Consider the following 27,185-nt stretch of genomic DNA (forward strand, 5'->3'; position numbering starts at 1 on the left):
CAGTTCTCTTACCTGTATGGTCAGGGAATGATTTTTTCTGTATTGAGTTAACACACGCACTGTAAACAAATTTTCAATATAAAGAGCATATTGTTTTGAACATTCAGAACCTACTTCAGGACCTTTCAGTATGTCACAGAGGTTTACTTCTTCCTCTCAGGCTTCTGGTTTAAGTCCTTACCTTTAGCTTGAAGTGGCTTGGTAAAGGTGCTATGAAAGTGACCAGAAGAAAATGCTCACCGTGGTCAGTAACCTCATCACCTGGCACTGTCAGACACTGGAATTCACAGAGCCCTGGCCTGTGCTTCAACCTACATGGCACAAAGGCAAGCACAGAACAAACACCTATCACACGTGCTGCAGAACACATTTATCCCATTAGGTTCATTCTGGATAGTTCATGTGGTTTCAATTTCATTCAGCAAACTCAGGATAGAGTTCTGGTAGGTGAGCTATCACAAGAAAAAGTAATTTTTAGTCTGGATAAAAACCTGAGTCCTAGCTATTCAAAATGAAATCAATTCTTCAGTAAGCCTGAAGAAAGATCATCTCTTATCTCACATGATAAATTGTAACTATTAATAGGTATTTTAACTACTGTTTTGTCCTCCAGAGTGTATAGTTTGGAAAATGAATTTTTTTAACCAATATGTAGTATATTTTAAACCCACAGTGATCAAAATACAGTGCTTTGTTCAAACAAAATGCTTACAGTCCATTTTTATGCCATTTAAGTTATTAGTAATTAACTCTGCGTCCATAGTGTTTATAATGATCTTTTCCCTCCAGGAACAACACAAGCTGTTTGAGAATATCCATTTTCAAAATAACAATTGGCACTGTTTCTTACAACGTAGTAGTGAATTAGGAAACAGCAGATATTTTGTTACTGTTTTCACAGACAGCTATCTATAAAATGGTAAGTTTAGACAATATGGGAAAATAAGACATCTCAAGTAAAATGTTTTAAAATAAGGTAGTATTTGTGTATCTGATTAATTAGAAATAAACCATAGTGTGTAATAACACGTTATCTTGAAACTATTTCCTTGCCATCAGTGTAGAATAAATTTCAGATTCTGTATGTATTCGTATACGGTTAGAAAAGACAAAGGCTTGTTGTTTTTTATTAAGATGTGTTTTTGCATACTAGAGATTTGAACTTTCAAGCACTTTAGTACCCTGCTTTAAAATATACATCAGGATGCAAACAGTGGCTTTTAAGAATTAATAGTCAAAATAAACAACACTTCATTACAATTTAAAGGGATTTTATTATTAAAGAAAATGATTGTCATGTAATGCAAGCTTTTCAGGAAAAAAAATTAGAACCAAAAAAGTTTTGTAGGTCTAACCCCATGATTCTGAACTCTGGGTGTACATTATAAACACTAGGTATTTTAGAGCCCAGTTCCATAGTTCCAAGAACAGCTGCATTGTGTGTGTGTGTGTGTATCTCTCTCTCTCACACACACACACACACACACACACACACACACACACACACTCTCTCTATCCTGGTTGGGTCTGTGGTAACCTATTTCAAGACTTCTTAAAGGCCAAAGTTAGCTTCTGGGGAGATCACCGTGCTGGCTTTTACTGTGTATTCCAAATAAAAAGCTATTCTCCTATAAGCCGTTGACCAAATGCTTGAAATTTCCCCTAGCTTGAAATGTCTCCCACTCCCAACAGATTTCTAAATATCTTACAGAAGCAACCTCAGGAAAAGGCGGCTTCTTGATGTTCTGAATATTCTAGAGAATTCTCATCAATGTCCATGTATGTTCTCTGCCAGTTAACATAGGATAGGGCAGAATGTGCTCCACTCTCATTGAAGGTCTTTCTAACCTTGCCTCAGCTTTGCCTAGACCAGGCCCAAGTGTCACTTAAGGGCCCTCCAAAAATCTTTCTGCAGCCACACCCTAAGAGTCACCAGAACTTCTGGGTTTTGCCTCCCTACCTACTTCCTTCTTTCAGTGCCCAGGACCACTTCTCCTTCATGGTCCTCTGAATTACTGCTCCAAAGTCTAGACGGCTCCCTTCTTGGCCTCCCATTAATATTTCTTGCTGTAGCCAGAGGATCCTACTAAAACATAAAGGACCAGTAGCTCTCCCTCACCTGCCAGAAAAGTTCACCACTGGCCCAGAGGATGAGCCCCTTCAGGTCTAACCCTGTGATTCTCCACTCTTGTATGCATTAAAAACACCAGGCACTTCAGGAGCCTGGTTCCACAGGTCCAAGACAGGATCTGAGCACCCAAGGTAGAGAACCATTGGTTCTAGCCCCTGATGTTTGCTTCAGGCATAACTCCAGACTTCCCTGCTCCAGGCCATTGGGCCTGAGATGTGGAGCCCTGCACATTACTCTTATGGACAGGCATTGCCTGTTACCTTTCTGCATATCGCTCATATCTCTGGACATGAGGGCAGAGATATACCTCCCTCCCCTCTGTGGAAAAGGCCAAGCATTCTAGAACCCCATGCTCTGAGACTGTTTCACAGTACTTACCAATTGTGGTTGGCATAATGTTGAAAGAGTGCCACTTCCTATATAAACTTTTCAAGTAAGTTCAATGCCTCTAAAGTAAGATTACATAGAAGAATTAAGTTGAATCACATGAAATTGCAGATATTTTTGACTTATAAAAATAATAATTTCATGGGGCTCAACCTAATACTTTGGAAAGAATTACACAAGATACTCAAAACAATTTAAAAGTCAACACAGATTTTAATTGAGCAGATTTAATATCCCTGAGGTCATATTCCATAGATTGTACAAACATTATCCTTTACAATAGTGGTTTTCAAACTTTACTGTATATACAAAGTAGCTGGGTGTCTTGTGAAATGGTCCCTAGCAGGTCTGAAGTGGGGTATCTGCTCCAGGGAACCCTGACCCTGCTGGTCCCCAGAACACACCATGAATAGCAGTAGTACATCAGACTAGTAAGAGGAGCTGTGACAAAGTATTTATCTAAAAAAAAAATCACCTGAACAAAACACTGAAACTACCAGTGGAGAATAAACAAAAACATTTCTCTATGCTATAGACGAAGATCAATCTTTGCTTAATTGTAAACCCTCATTAAGTTTATAGGCTTTTATTTAACTTCAGAAATAAACTGCTATGATTTATCTAGGCCATATTTAATAGCTTCTAAGGAATTTGTCCATTTCTAAGAGTGAAGAAAAGATAATTTTTAGAAAAACTCTTTTGAAACTCTATTACAAAAAACCTTGGTTTACTGGCCTTTGAGTCTAACTTCCATGGCATGTTACTATACTACTAAAGGGCAATGTCATTTTACATCATACTTCAGTCCCCTCAAAGGCACTAAGCACCTGGGTTGGGCAAAAAGTCTGTTTAGTTTTTTCCATAAAAGACATTTTTCATTTTCACCAATAACTTTATTGATTTGCGTATTTTGAGTATGTTGGCTATTTCCCTGCATGGTATAACAGTGATTGTTCTCAGTTATTGTCTCAATTTTATCCCTATCAACTTCAACTGGTTTACCTGACAGTGGAGCATCACCCAGCGAGAAATCTCCAGCACAAAACTTTGCAAAACACTTTTGACATGTCCAATTAGTCATAGCACCTTCACCATACACCTCACAAATCTTTTTTCACATTTGTTGTTTTTACCTTTCTTGAAATAATAAAGCATAATATGCTGAAAATGTTGCTTATTTTCTTTTTATTTAAGATTTTACTTATTTGTTTTTAGACAGAGGGGAAGGAGGAAGAACGAGGAGAGAAACATCAATGTGTGGTTGCCTCTCATGCGCCCCCTACTGGGGACCTGGAACAGAACCCAGGCCTGTGCCCTGACTAGGAACTGAATGGGTGACCTTTTGGTTTGCAGGTCGATACTCAATCCACTGAGCCACACCAGCCAGGGCTATTTTCTTCCATTTTCTATTTTAAAATGGCTACACAAATGTGGAGGATACCAGCCAGCAGTGTATATCTCAGCTGCGGATGTTCATTGAAACATGCTAAAAACATACACAAAGACAACCAGGTCCTGTGGGGGAACAGGAACAGAAGGGCCACTCCTCACCTGGGGAGTGCCTCGTGTCCATACCCAAGCAGATTTTTATTGAGAAAACAGACTTAGTTTGTGGATTCACAGTCTGGCAGAAAATATCAAAAGATGTAAACAACTTACAAAGGTGGGGACAGCACTCCTGCTGAAATTCTGGGCAAGGTTTGTGGTCTTTAACATATGAAAGAGGTACAGGTTCCAAAAGTTTCCTGCCTGTGCTTTTAAATTCCAAGATAATAACATCCTCCAGCAAACAGATCTCACAGGATCTTGTATATTCTATGTCCCAGGCCTGACTACCCTGGGGGTCTGCCGTTTCTGGTCTGGGCTGCCCCTGCTATCCTGAGTTAACAGAGAAGATAAAGGCAGTCAAGAGACTTGGAATTCTCACATCCAAGAGCAAAGACTCAGGCATTGGCAAAATTGATGATGGATGTCGATCACCCCGTTATTTCCACAGCTCCGTGAGTCTTGTCCCTGTCATTCCTTCGTGAATGCATCTGTCTTAAGTTCATTCTCTATTCAAGAGAATTGTTACCCATCATAGACTGCCATTTAAGCATGAGGAATGAGGCATATGAACAGGCAGTGTTCATGCCAGTTCATAAGAAATAAGTTTTGTCTCCTTCAGTGGCTCCTGGTCCAGAGGTCCTTCACTCAGCCTAAGTCATGGGGGGTTACAGCTTCCTGAGACCAGGCAGGGCGGCCCGCAACACACAAATAAATCACCAATCTTGATGTTTTTCTTTTTAAATGCATGTTGTTACAACAGCTGTCACAATATAATATAACAAAATCATTTCAAGTGAAGTTAAAGACAACTAAGCGCTACTAGAGCCATCTTACAGAAACCAAACCAACTTTTTGGCCAACCCAATATAAAAGTTCAGAATTACAACACAATAAAAAGTTTATATTTTTCTCATAAACAACAATCTTCAAATTTCCAATCAATTTGTTATCATATGTACTTGAGTTTACCCCATATGCAATTTCTAAAACTACAGAAATATTTTTTCTGCTTAACACCCAGGAAGTACTCAAATTATAAAAAATCAGGGTATTAAAATATTATTTACAATTATATGTGCATTAGGGTGAAAGTAGGAATAATATCTTACTGGGCTAATTAAGAAGGTTGACAGGAATGTGCACTTTGGTGATTTGTACAAGGAAAACAGAGGGAGCTCTTAAGTAATTTTTATTAATAACTGATGTCATCCCAATAAGTCAGGATGTGCTTTACAAATGCCTTTGTGTGAGCCTGTGCTAACTTCATTCTGGGCCCCTTATCCCTTGGGCAGTAATTTTGGAATGGCAGTTCAGTCTAGGCCTAGGAAAATGCACACCAAAATGTGTCTCTGTAGACAAACACAGCTCTTCTATGCACAGGTGTGATAGTAAAATAAAGGAAATTATTTTCAACACAAGACACTCTAGAGTTAAGTCCCTCCAGTAAGGTATGACACCTGACACTCATATTCTGTACAAATGTTATGGGATACAATGCTAGTAGCTGGGGAAAGTATAACACACTGTGATTACATTTTAACAGACAGTCCAAACTGAGTTAGCTACCAATAAAACAATCAAATCTCTCCCTGGGTTTTACTCTAATCAAATCCTTTTTCAAATTCCATGAGGAACTGCAAGTGGTACTTAACCATATACAACAGATATCTGGCCTCACCTAGGCCCATGTAATCAGTCTCTGGGGTGAGGCTGGGCATCTGATTTTTAACCAGGTCCCCAGGTGGAACTAGCATTCATAACCTTGTTATGACTTGAGGAAGTGACAAACTAGCTTTAATAAAGCAGCTTCTTCAATCTCTAGCATTTTGATAGCAGAAAATCTCCCTCTTCACTTACACAATTGAGAAGGAACCTGTATCCCAGCTGATCAGCACTAATGTTACCTTATTTTTATTGAGAAGGAAAATACTTGGATCTCTTCCCTTCTTGCCCTTGCCAGGTTTTCCGATCCCATCACTATTTTCTTATCCTGTAGCTGGTAGCTCTTTTCCCCTGGATTTATCCTCACTGATCCACATGGGAAGAAAAGACTTTTAAGTATATATTTAATATGTTCCCCTTTGGCAAGGCTCTGACTTCTGATCATCCACAGGGCTGAATGCAGAGCTGGAGGCTGACCTGGATGAACTGGAGTAGAAATATGCCTTTTCACTTAGATCACTCACCCTTTCCAAAACACCCTTCTCACTTGGCCTCTGCCCCTCATTCACCACCATCAATTTTGCTTCTTTGTGTCATCTAAATTCATTCTATTCACTTTTTAATCTATCAGTCCTATCACCACCATAGCGAGATTTGTTTAGTGACATTATGAAAACAGCTACCAAGGTTAATGCAGCCCCCAGACTGGGTGGGCCACAAGGACTGACTTCCTGGGCAACTCCAGAGAGGATGGGGGCCATGACTCGGCCCACTGCTGTCACTGATTGCCCCAAGCCTATGAGGGTGCCCCTGGCATGGGCCCTACCCACAGTTAGTTGGAGGTCTGTAATACAAGTCCTGCCAATGGCCGTGGAGAAAGCCAGGAGCGTGGAGGAGAAAATGACAGTTCTCATGGTGGGGGCCATGGAATAGAGCAACAGGAGCAAGAAGGTGAGCATACTGGAGTGCAGCAGAACCCTGTGGGAGTTGTGCCTATACAGCCGCAGGACTGGACCCAGAACCAAACCAGCCAGGGCCCCCAGGGTGCTGCTGTAACTGATGAGGTAGCCTGCCACCATGGGCCTCACCCCGAAGCGCTCCTTGAGAGCCAAGACAAAATTACTGTGGTATAGCAGGGCTGCCATGGCCATCAGCAAACGTACTAGAAATATGTCCCACATTTCAGAAAATACCAGGCTCTTCACGTCCTGCAGTGTGGACATGACTTCCATCCAGAATGGCCTAGGCGTCTTCTCACTCACCATGATCCCAGGGGTAGGGCTTGCCTCCTGAACTTCATGGTCTGTCTTTCCCAAAGATGCATAGTTCTTACCCAATCCCAGGCTATTCTTCGTACTACTGATTTTTATTTCACTCCATGGAAACAGCCAAACAAGACCTGTTAAAATGGCACCATGTGTTAAAGTAGGCTGAATTCAACGAATTCACACAGTACTACCATGGGAGACAAGAAGTAACTAGTATTAGATTATTCTGTACTTTTGTATCAGCAGATTTGCTAATCCCTATTTTTGAATCCAGTTTTTAACCATTACCATAGCTACTTCTACTCCATTTCAGTATCAGCATTCTGCAATTCACCTAAGAAAATAACCTATACCTACACAATATTCACTATTCCCAGCCCCCAACTCAAGAACCTATGAGTTTCCCATATCCCATTATTTCACATCTAAATTCTTAGACTTCACATTTAAATTCTTCCCTCATTACTTTGCTAATTATCTGACTATCCACTACCTGCCTACCCATCCATATTCATCACCCACCCAAACATTGAACATTTAAGCTAAATCCTGAATCCTGTGCTAAACATTAGAAACAGTATATTAACAAACTAGACAAGGCCTATACAACTCCTGAACCCAAGGTACTTAAACATAAGAGGGGGTAAGGACATGCAAACAGGCAATTAGATTCCTGGGTAGGTGTTATGCTGGGGGAAGCATAGGATGCTTTAGACAGAGACATCCTTGGAATGAAGGGCAAGGGGGTAAGGAGGGGCAGTTGGTAGCTAAGGGTAGTTTGACACTAATGTCAAGGGAGCATCTGATTCGATCTGCACTCTTATAGGTTTCCTGTTGAGACCTATTCTCATAAACCATGACATACACTTGACCCAGCAGTTCATACCCCTGCTCAGATAATTCCACCTCTGCCCTCATGTGGCTGGCACGTTCCTGCCTTAGCTGTTTTATTGATCCCACACGATCCAAGCAAGTAGAATGCCCTCTTGCCAATTCATGCCCCAAACTTTCTTAAAAGTAAATAATAGCTTGCCATCCTAGGACATCTTTCCCAACACATCCCTGTGTGGTTTTTCAGTCCTCCAAGACTGAAGTTCCACCTGAACCTGTGGCTGGCCAGTCAGTGCTGCTTCATGCTGTTTTATGATAGAGAAAACAAATCACATGAGAAAGCAGACCCAGACTTTTCATTTGCTCTTATCTTGGAGACTTCATACAATCTTGCTAAAAAAGTGAAAGAACTGTCACTGATACACAAAAAGAAAAGTATAATTAAACTAATAATTAAAATAATTGTGACAGCAACTAACATTTATTGAGTGGTTATCATATGCACAGCAGTAGAATAAACTGCTTATATGCAAAACCTCTCATAGTTCTCATAACAAGTCTATGAGTTTTGTTAGTCCATTTTACAGTAGAGGAAACTGAGACAGCTCATCAAAAGCCCACACTGAGAAGTGCCAGAGCAGGGATTTGAAGCCAAGTCTGTCAGACTAGTGTTTGAGTTCTTAACCATGAAAAAAACTAATCATTGGTAAAAAGATATGAAAGCCCTTTTTCAGAAGAAGTAGCAAATCAAAGCAAGGACATAAGAAGCTGAAGGGGTAGATAGGTTGGGGAAAATAGCCGTTCTTATCAAGGAGAAAAGTAATGACAACATGGAATGAGGAAAACAGTCTTACACTATGCTCAATGCACTGGAAGGCCCAGTGCTCTGAGACACTGCTGTCCAGCCCCGGTCCCTCTTCTGCTCCTCCCCTGCCAGCATCTGCATTTGCCTCAGCCTGTCAAACCCACAGCTCTTAAGCAGGAAAAAATCCCTATTACTTTAAGCAACTGGAATTGAGAACATTTGCAGCTGAATGTATTCCTAGCTTGGACCCATTCATATACTTAGGTTAGGGCAAAATATTAAACAGCACCATCACTGCAGAATCCAAAATAGAGCCCAAGAGTCATGTTCTTTGTTTATACACTGACTTCTATGTACTTCATATTTATATACTTTGCTTTATATGGGAAGGTACCTGGTTGCATTAACCAGTCATGGGCTTGAAAACATTTTCTTTTTCTTTAATATTTTATTTATTTATTTTTAAACAGAGGGGAAGGGGAGACAGAAACATTGATATGTGAGGAAAACATCCATTGGTTGCCTCTCACATGCCCCCAACTGAGGACCTGGTCTGCAATTCAGGCATGTCCCCTGACCAGGAAACACTGGCTACCCTTTGGTCTGTGGGACAGTGCCCAACCCACTGAGCCATACCACTCAGGGCAAAGCCATTTTCTCTAGAGTTACACTGATCCATCAGATCTCTCCTCCTGGCTAAGATTAAACTTCTGGTAGAAAATCATACAGTATTCCTCTGAGAATGAACTTTGCTTCTCGAGACTGATATCCCAACCGAACATGGAATTCATTACTCAGCTAGAAGTCTTGGATATGAAGATTCAAAAAGTTGTAGTCAAATACAGTATCATTGAATTTAGAAAAATTGAACAACATAAATCCTCCTGTTAATAACGTTGTTTACATAAGGATTGGCCATGCTCAAGTCTCTGGGCAAAGAAGTTCATATTCTTTGCTTTAAGCAACTGGCCTATCATTCAAGGAGCTCACAGTCCTGTATGTATTCTTTGTTTATTTTTTTTTTAAAGAAAGAGAGAGAGAGAGACACTGAGAGAAAAACATCAATTTGTTGTTCCACTTATTTATGCATTCACTGGTTGCTTCTTTTATGTACCCTGACCAGGAATCAAACCCGCAACCTTGGCGTATCAGAACGATGTTCTAAACAACTGAGCTACCTGGTCAGGCTCCAATATGTATTCTTTCATTTACCAAATACTATTGAACATTGGCTATATATGCCTGGCCTCTTCTGGGTAGGGATGACAGCAGTGAGAAAATCTGAAACCTTTGAAGTTTACTTTTTAATTGTGCATGCTAGAGGAGAAAAAACACATTAATAATGTTTCAAAAGAACTATGAAGAAATATAGTTATTTTAGACAGAATGATCAAAGAAGGGCTCTTAAGGAAGCAAATATTTGAGACCTGAATGATATGAAGAGTCTGTAAAGAAATGTGGGAGGAACACTACAGGTAGAAGAAGGAACAAACTGCAGTGCCCTCCTGTGAGAATAAGCCTGGCATGTGTAAGGTGGACCAGGAAGCCACTGTGGTCCAAGGCACATGGAGGAAAGCAGGGACAGGGGAGGGGCAAGCTCAATACTGTGCAGTCTGTGAGACAAGCACGTGCTTTAGCATGACACGCACACACTAGGAGGGCTGCGGCAGCAGCTGGTGTGGTCTTTCATTTTTGAATAAAAGTCTACCTATTCCAAGAAAAACAAATTATAAGAAAATAAAAGCAGATTAGACAATATGAATGAATAAACGAAATAATCTTATGATTAAATGGCAACTTACCAGCATTGAGAAGGAAGACAGAAAAACAGATGAGGCATATGAGATAAAACCCACCATCTAGTTCAATAAGATAGCCACTGACCATGGGTCCCAAAATGAAGCCCACACTAGATGCTGCATTTAACTGTCCAATGACTAATGGCCATTCCTTCTCTGGAACCAGATCAGAAAGCAAAGCCCTTGAAATGGAGAGTGTATGTTTAAAAATACCTGCAAGGAGACAAGAAACACATTCAGTAACATTTTCCAGATTAAAAGCTCGCTTGTGATCCAGTACTTCACTGATGGAGTTCTAATCCATTTTCCTTGAACCTTTAAGGCCAGCAGGTTCCATGAACCACAACTGGACCCCTGGTCTAGCCCTATCATCCTGATTGGTCACCTTGTCTCTGGTAACCAACCTCCTGAATCCTCAGCTTCCCCCTTCTCATCATGACGTTCCAGTGTCCCCAGTTCTCTGTTATCCAAGCCCAATTCATGGTGGTTTCTATATGGAAATTTATCATTCATTATTCATAAACTCAGGGAATACCCATTTTCTGCATGCCTACTACAGGTCCAACATGGACTTTGACCCCAGGTAATGCAAAGAACAGGGAGGAAAAAAAAAGACATATATTCCTGCCTTCACAGAGCTGGCGCATCTATACAAAAGGTGATAATTACTACGGAAAGAATCAGAGCAGGGAAGAAGGACAAGCAGAACTACAAATACAAAAATAGTCAATATGATGACATAGTAGTCATCTAACCAATACTACTGATTTTCTACTAGTAAGAGGCTTCTGAAATTGCTGACTAAACAAATTGAAAAAGATTAATGTAAAGTGTATGTAACAACTTTATATTCCTCATACTACTTCTGCTGATGAATCTGACTTATACATATCAAACAGACACATTCAAATAAACTGGTGAATTCTGGTGACATAGGTGCCCACTATTTTGATCTAGACACAGTAGGTCCTACTAATAAATGATGCTGGCAGGTTTGAGTCATTGCTTCTATCCATGATGGGACACAGTGGTTTCCAGTGATCTCCTTGAAGGAATCACTGCTCTGCATATGTCTACTCAAACCAGGTTATTTTATATTAACATTATAATTTTCCACATAAATCTTGGCCCATTTTGTAACAAATATAGGTTCTATTCATCTTTCATCTGTTTCTTTTGAATTATGAACAGCCTTACCATTGATTTGCAGAGTATATTATACAGCAGAAGGACAACCTGTCCCCCAAACCAAGAACGTAAAGTGATCTGGTCACCAGGTGCACATGAAATAGTTCTCAGTTGAGTTTTGTGTGTGGCAGTGGGGCTTGTTAGGATGATTAACCACATTTAAAGCAAAGGTCGTCATAAACCATTTTATTAAGTGAAAAACAACAACAAGCATTAATTTTGAAGGGTGAACGCAAAAGACTTGTTTATCAGGGTAGCACAGTCTGATAGTGCTCTAATGATTAAAGTAGGAAAGAAACAAACTTCAGGTCTCTGACACTAAGAAAGGATAAGAGGGAGTAAGAGCTTCCCTAGTAACCACCTACCAACCTCACCACCCAGCACTCACAGGCAACATTTCAAAGAATGGAAACATATGTTAATGAATGGACAAAATGAAAGCTATTTCAAAAATGGCAGAAACACTCAAGAGTAGTCTGAGACAAAACTTACACACAAGCCACTACATCATAATCCTAGTGTCCCCCACAAAGTCACAAGCAGCTTTATAGAAGGCCATAGGAAAGCTACAGTGCTTAGTATCAATTTGAAGTCAGGAAGCCCAATTTCAAAACTATAAGCTCACTGAGGACCATACAGTAACCACAGTGCTGGTCAAAGACATTTAATAAATTCTTCCTAAGAGTGGAGAGAGACCAGAAGCAAGTAGATAGACCCTACTACAGTAGCAAAGCTGCACACATTGACAGATGTCAAGGACACCAGGCTCTACCAAGTCCAAGGATTAAAGCTCTGGACAGGTCAGCAGAGCCTGACTGATGCTTCATGTTCAATCACAGTGGCTGCTGGAGTTACAGATCTAATTTGTATTGTCATTGTGCCCTCTTTACTTAAGTTCTCATCAAGAGGTATTGGATAGCAGGACATTTACTGAAGAAAATACAAGCTACAAGAAACACTGTACATAGGACAATGACTTCTTAGTACCCTTCACCGTAGGCACCTTGGAACTTCAGTTCTCCCAGCATCTCTTCCACTGCTCACAACACTCTGCAAAATCCTTTGTTGGAATCATTATCAGCTGTCCTGTTGTATTTTCCTAACTCTCGCTGACAGTTTCAAATCTCTTTCCCTTTCAAAGGTGATTTTAGTTTTGGGAAAAGCCTGAAGTCGCAGGGCACCAAATCTGTTCGTTGGTAGTGAGTTGAATCAAGTCATTAGCAACTGAAGCAAAATGTTCCTTCTGTTCTAGTAGCAAACAGAAGCTGCAGAATGAATCTCAAATACAGCAGTTTTTTCACTATTCAGATCAGCCTTTAGTTCTTACAGTGTCAGTTGCCAATCTTTGCTGACTGCAGCCTGTATATATTCAATATTCTCAGGTGTTCTGCTTGTTGCAGGCCTTAGAGAATGTGGTTAACTTTCAACAGATTCTTGACCATCTTTGAAGTGTTTATGCAATATTTTTATTTGCACTGCACTCATTACATCATCACCAAAAGCCTTCTGAATCATCCAAATAATAGTTTCCACAGAGGAATGTTCAAGCTTAACACAAAATTTGGTAGTTTTGTTGCTCTATGCACTCATTTTGAATGTGATGGCCACACAGTACACATGTTCACTCAATAGACTCTACCAACATCACTGACTAGTATAGTGAAGTTGTCATTGTTCACACTTGCACATTTCAGTCCACTCTCCTTGGCTGCCAGGTTACATTGATGTCATGCAAACCATTCTTGTTATACTAACAATACCGGACATTTTCTGGGCAGACCTCGTACATGTACATATACATATAGACATACACATAAGTGATTTATTTTGAAGGAAAACACAGAGAGGCAAGAACTCACCCACAGGGACTCTGGCGAGAGCAAATACAAATATATTCGTAGATGCTCCAAGAATAAGATAACCCAAGCCACTGAAGAGAATACACACCAGCAAGGAAAACCGCCTTCCAACCACATCACTCCAGGAGCCCTGAGGAAGCAGGAAACACACAAAGTCCTTTGACTCACTTTTATAAAATCACCACCATGAAAATGCCCCCCAAATGCAATGCAAGGAAAAATACCAGGGAATTTGGGCTAACATCCTTAGATGCTTGATTCTATTATGCCATTTGTCAGAGTAAATTATTTTCTCTGGCCTTCCACAAATTGAGTGGGGAAATACAACATGGTTTTCTTTATCCAAAAAAGGCTTAATATACCAAAGAAAGCATCTGTGATGATCCAGAGGCTAAGAATGGCTGGAGAAACAGTGAGGTGTAATTTTTAAAGTTTTTTAAAAATTACTGATACTCAGAGAGTGTAAGGGAGGGAGAAGGAGGAGAGAACACTGATGTATGAGAGAACCACTGATTGGTTGCCTCTCGCATGTGCCTGGACCAGGGACTAGGCCTGCAACCCAGGAATGTGCCCTGACCAGGAACTGAACCAGTGACCTTTTGCTTTGCAGGACGATGCCCAACAAACCGAGACATCTGTCAGGGCTTAAAGCCCCATTTTTATTTTCATTATAGCTTTATGTAGCTCAACTCCTTTGAAACCATGTTTAGTTTAGAAATTTAGAAAATACTGAAAAAAATGACTATAAAAATACTGCAAATCTAAAAATAGTATTTCTAACAAAATATAGTATACTGTATTTTGTAACTTGTTTTTCCACTTCACAACGGATCTGGAACATCATTCCATGTCATTAAAAATCTGTTTTCTCCCTGACTGGCATAGCTCAGTGGATTGAGCGCAGGCTGGGAACCAGTGTCCCAGGTTCGATTCCCAGCCAGGGTACATTCCTGGGTTGCAGGCCATAACCCCCAGCAACCACACATTGATGTTTGTTTCTCTCTCTCTCTCTCTCTCCCCCTTCCCTCCCTAAAAATAAATAAATAAAATCTTTAAAAAAAAATCTGTTTTCTCTTCTGTAAGAGTGGCTGTTCTTTTCAGTCATGACAGCCATGGATTTTATTAATTTTGTTAATCCAATAGATTAAAATGATTTCTCATTACTCCGATGTGAATTTCTTTGATTACTTTTGAGATACAACATTTCTCACACTATTACTTTCTTTTAGTTTCATTGATATAACTGAGATATAGTACTGTGTAAGTTTAAGGTGTACAGCATGACTTAACTTACATATACTGCAAAATTACCATAAGTTTAATTAACATGCATCATCTCATATAGATATACATGAAAAAAAGTTTTTTCCTTGTCATGAGAACTTTTAGAATTTACTCTTAACAACTTTCAAATACAGTCAGCAGTGTTACCTATAGTGTCGCCATGCTGTATGTTTCATCCCCACTACTTCCTTATAATGTAAGTGAAAGTTTATACCTTTCGAACACCTTCACTCAATTTGCTCACCCCAGCCTCGAGTAACTACAAATTTAATCTTTCTCTTAAAAAATTCATTCAAAAGCATTTGTTTTTAAATCCCACATATGAGATCATTTGGTTTTGTTTTCTCTTGTCATATTTTACTTAGCATAATGCTCTTCGGTTTATCCACGTTGTTGCAAATGGCAGGATTTCCTTCTTATGGTTGCGTGCATGTGTATGTGTATGTGTAGTATGTGTAGTGTGTGTGTGTGTGTGTGTGCGCAATTTTCTTTAACCATTCATCTCTTGATGGACACAAATTGTTTCCACATCTTGGCTGTGGTAATGCCACAGTGAACAAAGGGGTGCAGATATATTTTTGACATGGTGATTTCATTTCCTTTGGATATATAACCAGAATTAGAATGCTGGATCATATCCTAGTTCCATTTTTAATTTTTTGAGGAATCTCCATACTGTCTTTCACAGTAGCTGCACCAATGTGCATTCCCACCAACAGTGCATAAGGGTTGCCTTTTCTACACAGCCTTCACATCATTCTCTTATGTTTTCAGTGATAGCCATTCTAACAGGTATCTTATTGTGGTTTTGATTTGCATTTCCCTAATGATTAATGACATGAACACATCTACTGTTTACTCAGGTCCTTTGCCAATATTTTCTACTTGGGTTATTTCTTTTTCTACTATTTGCTTATATTTTGCATATTAAACCTTATCAGATATACGCTCTGCAAATATTTTTTTCCATTCCAGAGCTGCCTTTTCATTCACAATTATTTCTTTTGCTGTGTAGATGTTTGCTAGTTTGATGTAGTCCAACTTGTTTATTTTTAATTTTGTTGTTTGTGATTTAAGTATCATATCCCCCAAATCATTGCCTTTCTTTCATGTTTTTTTTTCCCTAGTTTTGTGGTTTCTGGCTTTACATTGAAATCTGTGGTTATAATTCCCCTATGTGGGAAGTCTCAGAACCTGCCAGGCATGGGCTCCTTTCTGAACCACTGTTGTGGCAAGTAAGGAGCTTTGGTGACATTAGAAGTGGTCCAGGGTGAAGATGGCCCAGGGTGAAATTTGCCCAGTGGGTGACTAGCTGAGCCCCCCAGTGCCTCTGTATGGAAGTCTAAGTGTGAGGCTCACGAAAAAGAAAAGAGAGCCTACAAGGAACGGAAGTAGAGAGGCAAGCTGGGAAGACCTAAGCAGAAGGCAGTGAGGACAAAAGGTCTGAGGATGGTGGTGGTATGCTTTGTGGAATCCAGGAGGTGGAATGAGGAGGATCACAGATATGTCAGGAAATAAAGGGCTGCCTTCCTAGCTCATTTTTTACTTAATAATTTTCAGTACTCCATAGCAACAGCTCAGTCAAAACAAATCTCCCTTACAGCTAAAAATTCTGGTCTTCAAAGATGCAGCCAGAAGTTACTGGTGAGTCTTCTGAAAAAAATTTTAGAGGTGGGGAAGGGTACTGGCACAGGGAAGAAGATTTGCCACAGGGAAATCTTCTCCTTTCCCTCCTTCCCTCTTTCCTGCTGAGAATATTCCCATGATGCAAGAGGTTAAGCAGTTGTCCAACTAAGGATGGCTAAGCACGAAGACAAAGGAGGCTTGTCTCTAGCAGCAACTCACACTCCTGGTCAGCCTCAGTGGGTAGCTGCCCATTTTTCTCTTTATACTTTGGAAGTGCTTTGTTTCATGCAGATGGCACAAGCCTGATGGAAAAACCCAGTCCAACTACAGAGCCTCAACACTGAGCCATTTTATGTACTGAGGTTCTGGGTGAGGCTTTGTTTGAAAAAAATTGTTAAAGTAAAAATTACTAAACACTATCACAGCTATAGAGCGCTCACAGTGAGGAAGGTCAAGAACAGGGTCTCCAGCAATGTTTTCCTGGATTTGGCTAGAAGGCAGTCAATGAGGCATCCTGCTTCTTCACTCCTCCATGATATCCAATGACTTTCCCCACCCTTTTAAATTAACCATGTCATCTTAGCCTGACTCTCTGCCTTGCCAAAAGCCAACCACTTCTGCTCATGTCCTTTCCCCATTTTTACACATGTTTATCTTTTTCTTAAGAACCCAAAAGATGCCCTGACCACTGTAGCAAAGCTGGTTGGGCATCATCTCACAAACCAAAAGGTTGCTGGTTTGATTCCTGGTCAGGGCATATGCCTGGGTTGCAGGCTGATCCCTGGTTGTGGCATATATGAGGGGCAACCATCAATGTTTCTTTTTCATATTGATATTTTTCTCCCTCTATTACCCTCTCTCTAAAGATAAATAAATAAAATATAAAAAAGAGAAAAACCCAAAAGATGTTTTTACACAGGTTATAAATGGTTATAAAATTCCTTTATGAAAAATTTTGAGAGTAAATCTTCCAAAATACTGTCAGCCTTATATAAATAGCATCATCCTTTCCCCTAGTTTTCATTTCAATGGATTTTAGAAATCTCTCACACTCTTTCCACCTGGGTAATAGGTCCCTGGCCTCCTTTTGTGTACAGGGCAGTGACAGAATCTGGTAGGTACACCCCAGTCCGTGGGCCAGGCTGTCTGGGTTCAACTCTGAACTCATCGTTCCAAATGCTACACACACATTAGTTAATGTAATTACAAATGGAGACCTATCGCTAGCCCTGTTTTTCTAACTGTAAAGTAGGAATAATAATAGTATCTACCTTAGAGGTTCTTTCTCCCCCTCAACACTTGTTATGTGCTTTTATGTATATAAAATCAGTCATTAAAGATGCATGACTACTAGAGATGTGGCTGAGAGTAGTCAGTATAATGATTGAATAAAATGAAATGCCCAAAAAAGGGTCTGACACATAACAAGTACTTAATAAAGCTAGTTATTTTCATGAAAATGGATATATTAAATTAGTCAAATCTGACACAGCACATCTTTTCCTCATATTTAATTTTAAAATTAAAATGTTTTAATTTTATAAAACTTATAATTAAAGTATTTATAAAAACATTGGTTGAAAATAAAAATTTTATTTGGTATTTCATCTGATTTTTTCCCCAGGGTATTACTTTTTTATTTCATTGATTATACTATTAGAGTTGTCCCCATTTTTTTCTCCCCTTTATGTCTTCTCCACCCTAAAACCCCCTCCCTCCACCATTCCTCCCCACTTAGTTCATGTCCATGGGTCATACATATAGGTTCTTTGGCTTCTCTATTTCCTATACTATTCTTAAACTCCCCCCATCTATTTTATGCCTAACAATTAAGCTTCTTATTCCCTGTACCTTTGGGGGCAGGGCAGATTGGGTACCTTCCCCCCCATTCTCCTCCTCCCCCTCCCCGATGATAACCCTCCATATGATCACCATTTTTGTGATTCTGTTCCTTTTCTAGTTGTTTGCTTAGTTTTTGATTTTTAGGTTCAGTTGTTGCTAGCTGTGAGTTTGTTGTCATTTTACTATTCATAGTTTTTGATCTTTTTCTATTTCTTAGATAAGTCCCTTTAACATTTCTTAAGAGCTTGGTGATGATGAACTCCTTTAACTTGACCTTACCTGGGAAGCACTGTATCTACCCTTCCATTCTAAATGATAGCTTTGCTGGATAGAATAATCTTGGATGTAGGTCCTTGCCTTTTATGACTTCAAATTCTTCTTTCTAGCCCCTTCTTGCCTTTAAGGTTCCTTTTGAGAAATCAGCTGATAGACTTATGGGCACTCCTTTGTGAATAACTGTCTCCTTTTCTCTTGCTGCCTTTAAGATTCTCTCCTTGTCTTCAATCTTGGGTAATGTAATTATGATATACCTTGGTGTGTTCCTCCTTGGGTCCAATTTCTTTGGGATTCTCCGGGCTTCCTGGACTTCTTGGAAGTCTATTTCCTTTGCCAGATAGGGGAAGTTTTCCTTAATTATTTGTTCAACTAAGTTTTCAATATCTTGCTCCTCGTCTTCTCCTTCTGGCAGTCCTATGATTCAGATATTGGAATGCTTAAAGTTGTTCCAGAGGTTCCTAAGTCTCTCCTCATTTTTTTGAATTTTTGTTTCTTTGTTCTGCTCCGGTTGGATATTTACTTCCTCCTTTTGTTCCAAATCATTGATCTGAGTCCCAGTTTCCTTCCCTTCACTATTGGTTCCCCTTTATCTCACTTCGTATAGCCTCATTTCTTCCTTCATTTTGTGACCAAACTCAATCGTTTCTGTGAGCATCCTGATAACCGGTGTTTTGAACTCTGCATGTGACAGGGTGTCTATCTCCTTACCACTTAGTTCTTTTTCTGTAGTTCTGATTTCTTCTTTCAATTGGGCCATATTTCTTTCTCTCAGTGTACCTGTTATGTTGTAAGGGCAAAGCCTTAGGTATTTGGCAAGTCAGGGCAACCCGCTTTGCTGCATTGTGGTGCTGTCTGTGCTGGAGTGGTCAGAGAGGGAGCAATGCGCTCCCTCACTCCACTCCAGCCCCACTTCCGTCACTTCTCTTGCTTCCCACAAGCAGACTGTGCCCTTTCAGGTGCTGATTCCCAGGTGAGTGGGTTTGTTATATTCTAGGACCTAGTGGGCCTCTCCAACAAACTCTCCTGAGAGACTGAGAGTTTCTCCCACCTTCACAACCCCCACAAGATTTTAGAGCTAGAGGTTGAGTCTTTTAGCTTCCCAATCAGCCACACCCTGCTTCACCTGCATGGTCTACCATCTTACTGTGGGTCCTCTCTGCCTGGCTGCCCGTCTTTGCCCCTCCAACTGGTCTGGATTAATGTTTCCTTAACTCCTTGATTGTCAGAGTTCCATGCAGTTTGATTTTCTGGCAATTTTAGTTGTTTACTGTTTTTAAATTGGTTGTTATCCTTCTTTTGGTTGTGCAGGGAAGCCAAGCATTTCTACCCATGCCTCTATCTTGGCTGGAACTGGTCTGAAGGATTTCTAAGGAGGTTCTTCTTAAATTATAGCTATAAGCTATATGAAATGTGCTTTGTAAGCACAAATACAATAAAGCAGAGGAGTATTTGTAAAAGAGGGTTTGGCCATTGCTAGCAATAAAAATTTACAGTCACAAATTGCTACTAAGTGCCAGGTGCTCTGATAAGTGCTAGTGATAAAAGCAAGCTTGCTTTTTATTCTACAGAATGTTAAGAGTCCAGTAAAAGAAAGGCACTTGATTGATTAAAGTACACTCTGACTTAACTAATCTAATATATATACACATAGCAAGTATTTTTGGTAGTGAATTTCCAAGTAAAAGAGAAAAGGTGTTTACTAAGCAAATGCAACTTCTTTCACAAGGAAGAACATGAAATATGACATGTTGCACTACAAGCAGTGCACTCATCTGACACTCAGGACCTATTTATTTTTCTAGATCTTTAAGGCAATGAGAAGTGACTTTTAGGAAGAAAATAACCCAGGCTGAGAGTCTGGATATTGAGATAAGGTGACTTTGTCAAACTATTTAAAGTCTGTGAGTCTTAATTTCCTCCTGTATAATAGAGATAATTACCTTCCTAGGTCATTGTAGAGGGTAAAGGAGAATAAAATTATTATTTATATGTGAACTAATCTATAAAAGACTTGAAAATAAGATAAATCAGGGAATAACTATGTAGTTACTTAAAAATTCATTAAAATATCAACCAGTGGTCAAGATGGTGGTGCAGGTAAATACAGCCTGCCTCCTCACACAACCACATCAAAATTAAAATTAAACTATAGAAAAACCATTTTTCAGACTGCCAGAAATTGAGTTGAATGGAAGTTCTACAACTACAGAATTAAAGAAGAAACTATTTTGAGACTGGCAGGAGGGACAGAGACATGGAATGGGCTGCTCCCATAACCACATGTGGCAGATAAAATCGGGAGGGATATCTCAGGAGCTAGGGATCCCAGCTCCACACAAGGCCTCCCAGCCCAGGGTTCCAGTGCCAGGAAGATGAGTCTCCATAACTTCTGGCTATAAAAACCAGCAAGGATTGACAGTGTGGAAGAGAGAAACTACTGGAGTCTCAGGTAGTTCATCTTAGAGGGCCCATGAATGGACTTATTCTAACTCTCCTTCTAAGCTCCAGCATGGGGGCAGCAGATTGAAAGGCATCAGAGACATAGGGGGAAGACCTGAATTGTCGGGCATCAGGGCAAGAGCTGGGGGGCAGCTTTCTCACAGAAAGAAGTGCTAGCAGAGGCCACTGTTTCTTTTCTGAACCCTTTACCCACAGAGCCACAGAGGCAGCAGGCAGGTACCATTTCTGAGACTCCATCAACCTGGCTCAGAGTTTGGCTGACCCTGGTGATTTCCTGAAGCCCTGCCCCAAGAGCAATAACTTTCGAGTCTACCCAAGCTATTGTTTCCAAGGCTTTTCCATGCAAATAGTTTGTCTTTGCCCACACTTCAGATTTTCCTAAATTCCCTCACACAAGCAGTATCTGGCTTCAGTGAGCCCAGTACCTTTCACTAAGTTGCCTCAGGCCCAGCATGAGCAGCAGCCAGCCTTGGTTTACAGCTTGGCCTCACCTGGGCATGTCCAACCCCAGCTCAAGTAGCAGCCATGTGCATATTTTTTTGTAGCTTATGCTGTGTGACCCTGGACAGAGCACAACTGATGACTGATTTTGGACATGCAAATAATAATAAAGGCTCAAATACAATAGGAGGGTATACATTGCACACATGGTGGGCACATTTTCAGTACACAAACTGAGTAATAGGGGAGGCTGTGCCACTGGACTCCACATACCTACTACAGTAGGCCACTCTACTAAGCCTCGGAGACACTGAAGTTCTACCTAATACATAGAAACAAACACAGGGAGACTGCCAAAATGAGGAGACAAAGAAACATGGCCCAGATGAATGAATAGAACAAAATTCCAGAAAAAGAACTGAAACAAAATGGAGATAAGCACTCTACTAGATTACAAGTTCAAAACACTAGTTATAAGGATGCTCAATGAACTTAGTGAGAACTTCAATATCATAAAAAAGATCCAGTCAGAACCAAAGGATACACTAATTGAAATAACAATTTACAGGGAATCAACAATAGAGTGGATAAAGCTGAGAATCAAATTGGTGATTTGGAATACAAGGAAGTAAAAAACAACCAATTAGAAAAGCAAGAAATAAAAAGAATAAAAAATAATGAGGATGGTGTTAGGAGCCCCTGGGACAATCATTAAGCATACAACATTCATATCATGGGCGTGCTGGAAAGAGATGAGAGAGAGTAAGATATTGGAAACCTATTTGAAAAAATAATGAAAGAAAACTTCCTTAACTTGGTGAAGGAAATAGACATACAAGTAAGGTAATGCAGGAGTCTCAAAGATGATGAACCCAAAGAGGTCCACACCAAGACACATCATAGATAAAATGCCAAAGATTAAAGACAGAGAATCTTAAAAACACCAAGAGAAAAGCAGAGAGCTACCTACAAGGGAGCTCCCTTAAAAACCGCTGACTTCTCAAGAGACTTTGAAGGCTACAAGGGATTGGCAAAAAATGTTCCAAGTGATGAAAAGCAAGGACCTACGACCAAGATTACCCTACACAGCAAAGCTATCATTTAGAATCAAAGGGACAGATAAAGAACTTCCCAGACAAGATAAAGCTAAAGGAGTTCATCACCACCAAACCAGTATTATATAAAATGTTACAGGGTCTTCTTTAAGAAGATCAAAAATATGAACAATAAAATGGCAAAAAAAAATACATAGCTATCAACTGAATCTAAAAAGCAAAAAAAACAAGCAGAAAAGAAGCAGAATCATAGACACAGAGAATGCTTTACCAGTGGCCAGATGGGAAAGGGGTTGGGGGGCATGGGCAAAAAAGATGAAGGGATTAAGAAGTACAAATTGGTAGATGCAGAATAGTCATGGGGATGTAAAGTATGGCATAGGGAACACAGGAGCCAAAGAACATACATGTATGACCCACAGTATGAACAATAGCGTGGGCATTGCCAGAAGGAGTGGGGGTTAGCTGGGTGGAGGGGGGCAAAGGGGAAAAAACTGGGACAACTGTAATAGCATAATCAATAAAATATAAGTAAAAAATCTGACTAAATTTCTTTTCTTTTTTAAACATATTTTACATGCAAGCCACTCTTGGGAAGCACAATACAGTACACTGTTTTCACTAACAGTGAGCCCATCAGCCAGCTATTTAGACCAAGGTCAAGGTCAAGGTCAGGTAGATCAATCGATCAGGTAGATTAATCAATCAGGTAACTGATCCTAACGTGACTGTTCTGTTTGACCTGCCTGGACTACAGGACACCACAGTCTAAAACCAGAGTAGCAGAGCGGATTTCATAAAGAAAAGAGAAGGGTCAGTTAAGAATTCTGAATTTCAAACAACTGAGTGGGCAGAAGTGGAAGTGACAAGCTCAGTTGTGGGTCTTTCTACTCCATGCTATAGATATACAACCACCACTTCAAATGGTTTCTTCTGTCTATACACTTAGGTTTTATAATTAATAACCCATGTAGTTAAAACATATAACTTCAGAGTCCTAGAAGCACAAATGAATTTGATTATTGTCAATTAATTGACACATATGAAAAAAATTGGTAATAATCATTCTTTTTTCTTGTCAAAGTCAGCAGGAAGTCATGAGAAGAACAGGGTACAGTTTAAAAAGTACACTCTCATTTTGACTCAATGTGTTCTTTTAAGAAGAAACCATCTGACTCCTCTAAGCCAATGGCTTCTCAGATGCCAATGGAGGAAGAGAGATGGCTGAAGGAACTTTTCTGATCTAACGACACTATATATCCCAATCATCTAGATATCTACGTTTGCTAAACCTCCCGCCTCTGATTTTACCACAGCCATGTTGGATGGCACTCAAAATGTATGAATGTGCTTTCTAGACACGTTGCTAGATGGAAGATAACTTACCACCACTGGGCTAGAAAAGAGCTGCAGAATGCCATAGGAGGAGCCTGCAAAGAAACATCAATAAAATCAGCTAAACACATCACAAAATTGGATTAATGGGATAACAACTACATAGTAATTAACAGAAAAACATTAGGAAAAAAAGTTCATTTTTAAAAAGGAAATTACCCCACAACTTTTTTTTTCAATTGGAAAATTTTGTGTTAAACAGGTAGAAACATTGTATAGTCCTCTAAGATGTGGTGGTGGTAGTGCAGGAAGTTTGAACTGATTGGTGAAGGCTTAACCCAATTCCTTCTCCTCCATGGTGTGATTTCTGTGTAGTTTACATTTGTTTCGTCTATCACATTAGGTTACAGGTTCTTATAGGCAGGAGTCCGTACCTATCTTTTAACTATACAATCAGCTCCTTGGAGAGGCTCAATAAGCCCCTGTAACAGCACTGCTGGTATGAGGCATGGGGATAACACTGAATCTCAAAAGTTCTCAGAATAGAGGCAGTCTAGGAAAAGATGAATCACATTTGCTCCAGGGTAATATTTTTAAATATTCTGAAAATTCATCTTACAGCATTTTCAATTTACCTTTGAATAGTATTCGCTATCGCTGTAAGACTATTTTTTTGTTTTCAGGCACTTAGTTCAGGGAATTTAAAATCCAGCACTCTTAAAATGTGCAATGTAAGCACTTACCGACAATTCCAGCAACTGCTGGACTTGCTCCAAGAGACTTAATGTGAATGCTCAATAAAGGGACAACCATGCTGACACCAAACAAATCCTAAACAACAAAACACTAATTAACTCAAATTAGAAACAAAAGTCTAGGTGTTTTTATAGTGGTGATCCTAATTATAAACTGATTTTCCAAGACAAACCTAAAACTTCGAGAAAATAAGAAATCCTAACTGTATTGTTATGCTATACTCAACAGGTTATAAAGCTATCAAGGATCCAAATACAATAAATTATAGCAGCTGCTACCTGTAAATGAGTGAACCACTCTGACCTATAATCCATTTTAACTTTAGTTTCTTTGTAATTGGTATTTAGTATTCAAGGAGGATATGTACCTGAAGTTCCTTAAATAAGAAAGCAAAACAATTTTTTGTCGGTAATGAAGTGGGGAATGAGGTAGGGATGATGTGTATTTCTTGATAAAGCAGCATGTACTTGAATTTGAGCATGAATTTCCTCCAGCAGTTGGGGAAGATAACTAATCTGGGGTTTACTGAAAAGCTGATATATTAATGCAAGGCCATCTTCTGCAACTAAGTCATAGAAAGTGCATGCACTCTGGGATCAGAAAGACAGTTCCCAATTCCAATTGCACCATTTATTAATAAATGTGTCCTTGAAAAGTTTATTGAATGTTACCAAGCATCAGTGCTATCATCTTTAAAAAATGAGGATAAAATACCTGCCTGGTAGAAATATAATGTGTATTAAGAGATACAGTGGTTGAGAAAAGTCTGACACACAATAGAAGCTCAAACATATTTTCTCTTCAGTTCTGAGAATAGGTAGTGATCCTTTTTTGCTAGGGATTCTGAGTTAACAGGTTGTTAATATTTCCTTTAACTATTGTGGTTCTCATTACTACTTCACTTGCGTACTTGCTACAACTGGTTTAGGAGAAGAAAAACACATAGCACACACAGTTTTTATTAAATAGTCAACCTGAATTCATTTTCTTGTAATCCTGGTTAAGCAGAAATACTTGAAAAACATGTATTTTTTCAGTCAACAGTTAATCTTTTGTTCTTTGCTTCTCTTGACAGCTGTAATTCACCTAATTACAGAATCATAAACTTCCCAATACACTTTTCAGCATTTTATCCTCCATGGTTACATTTTCAGATGGCCATGTCTTTAATATCCAGTAGTATTAAATAGCTTATAAATTCACAGTACCAGAACTACAGCCTACTATTTTGATTTTAATATTATAGTAGTCCTCCCTTATCCACTGGGGATACATTCCAAGAACCTCAAGTGGATGTCTGGAACCAGAGTACCAAATCCCATATACATATTTTTTTCCTATACATGCATTCCTATGATAAAGGTTAATTTACAAATTAGGCTCTGTAAAAGATTAACACCAATAACTAATAAAACATTTATACAATTATAACAATATACTGTAATAAGAGTTATGTGAATGTGGTCTCCCTATAAACATCTTGTTGCACTGTACGTACCCTTCCTGTGACGATGTAAGATAATTCAGTTCCTATGTGATGAGATGAAGTGAGGAGAATAAGGTAGGCATTGTGACACAGTGTCCTTAACCTACTGTAACGGTTACTTGAACAAAAGCACTGCGGCGATCTGATAACCAAGCAAGAAGGCTACCAAGTGACTCAGGGAAGGTAGTGTATACTACAGGTCAAGGGCACGGGGATGATTCTTGTCTAGGACTAAAGGAGGTGTGACATGGTGAGATTTGAAACAGCGTGCTATTTAAAACTTGAGTGTAGATCTGGATTCATTTTCATTCTTTTCCCCCACCACACACGCGCGTGCACACACACCCGCCCGTCTGCGCTTTTCCTCCCCCTTTCTTCCCTCAAGGCGCATTGCATTTACTTTCATTATCTTGAGTTCCAAGAGGCTTTTTTTCCTCTTTCTTTATTTTTTTTGGCCTGAGCCAGTTGTTTTCCGAAACCACGCAGCCCAGCTGCCTCACGTCTGACACCGTTCACTTCTACCTCTGTGACTTTCTAAATAAAATTTTGCTTGTGTTTGAGTCTTAGCTCTGAATTTTTTTCTCACCCAGAATTTAAGGTCCCAGGTCTAAAATCTGGTGCTTTTAGCGGTTAACACACCTCCCGCTCCAGCTACAAGAAAACCCACTCCCTCTAACAGCGTTAGCAGTCAGCACCTGAAAAGCAACCCCAGCACTCACCAAGAATCCCACCAGGTAGACGCAGAGCAGAAAGAGACGGGCTTGCTTCACAGCAGGCCGCGGAGCTTCCGTCGGGGCTCCTATTCCCGCCTCTTGCCCCCTCGTTTCCGAGTAGCCGAGGCCCGCTCGGCAGACCCCTACGGCTCCCAGCACCATACCTTTAAAAACCTGGAGCGCCGACTCCCAGCAGACCCTGCTCGAGAGGTAGGCGTACAGCTCCACGTCAGCCCCGCCCCCGACGCCCTGCTGCGTGCGCTTGCGCAGAGGGGAATTCTGCTGGCTGCCGCTGAGTGGCTGGCGGCGAGAGGCAGGGCTGAGCCTTTGCGAGACCAGGCTGCAGACGGAAGCGGACCCGCCCCCTATCCGCCACACACCGGCTGTGCCACCGTCTTTGAAGGATATGTGGGTTTTTGAGATGGCAGTGATG

The 27,185-nt window shown here is 40.0% G+C and overlaps 1 protein-coding gene across 2 annotated transcripts; it reads right to left on the reverse strand.

Moving 5' to 3' along the window:
* Positions 1–4,883: 4,883 nt before the first annotated feature.
* MFSD9 (major facilitator superfamily domain containing 9) lies at positions 4,884–26,984 on the reverse strand. 2 transcript variants are annotated; one of them, XM_045828361.1, is made up of 6 exons: positions 26,759–26,984; positions 24,541–24,628; positions 23,849–23,892; positions 13,479–13,608; positions 10,435–10,644; positions 4,884–7,127 (listed from the first exon to the last, which is right to left on the reverse strand). In XM_045828361.1, the coding sequence occupies exons 1-6, from the start codon at positions 26,912–26,914 to the stop codon at positions 6,337–6,339; spliced, it is 1,419 nt and encodes a 472-aa protein (XP_045684317.1). In that variant the 5' UTR covers positions 26,915–26,984; the 3' UTR covers positions 4,884–6,336. The 2 variants fall into 2 exon arrangements, with proteins under 2 accessions (XP_045684317.1, XP_045684320.1); XM_045828364.1 differs by lacking the exon at positions 10,435–10,644.
* Positions 26,985–27,185: the final 201 nt, after the last annotated feature.

This window comes from Phyllostomus hastatus, unplaced genomic scaffold (assembly GCF_019186645.2).
Source record: "Phyllostomus hastatus isolate PE091 unplaced genomic scaffold, TTU_PhHast_1.1 phas_scaffold_78, whole genome shotgun sequence".
Lineage (NCBI taxonomy): Eukaryota > Metazoa > Chordata > Mammalia > Chiroptera > Phyllostomidae > Phyllostomus > Phyllostomus hastatus.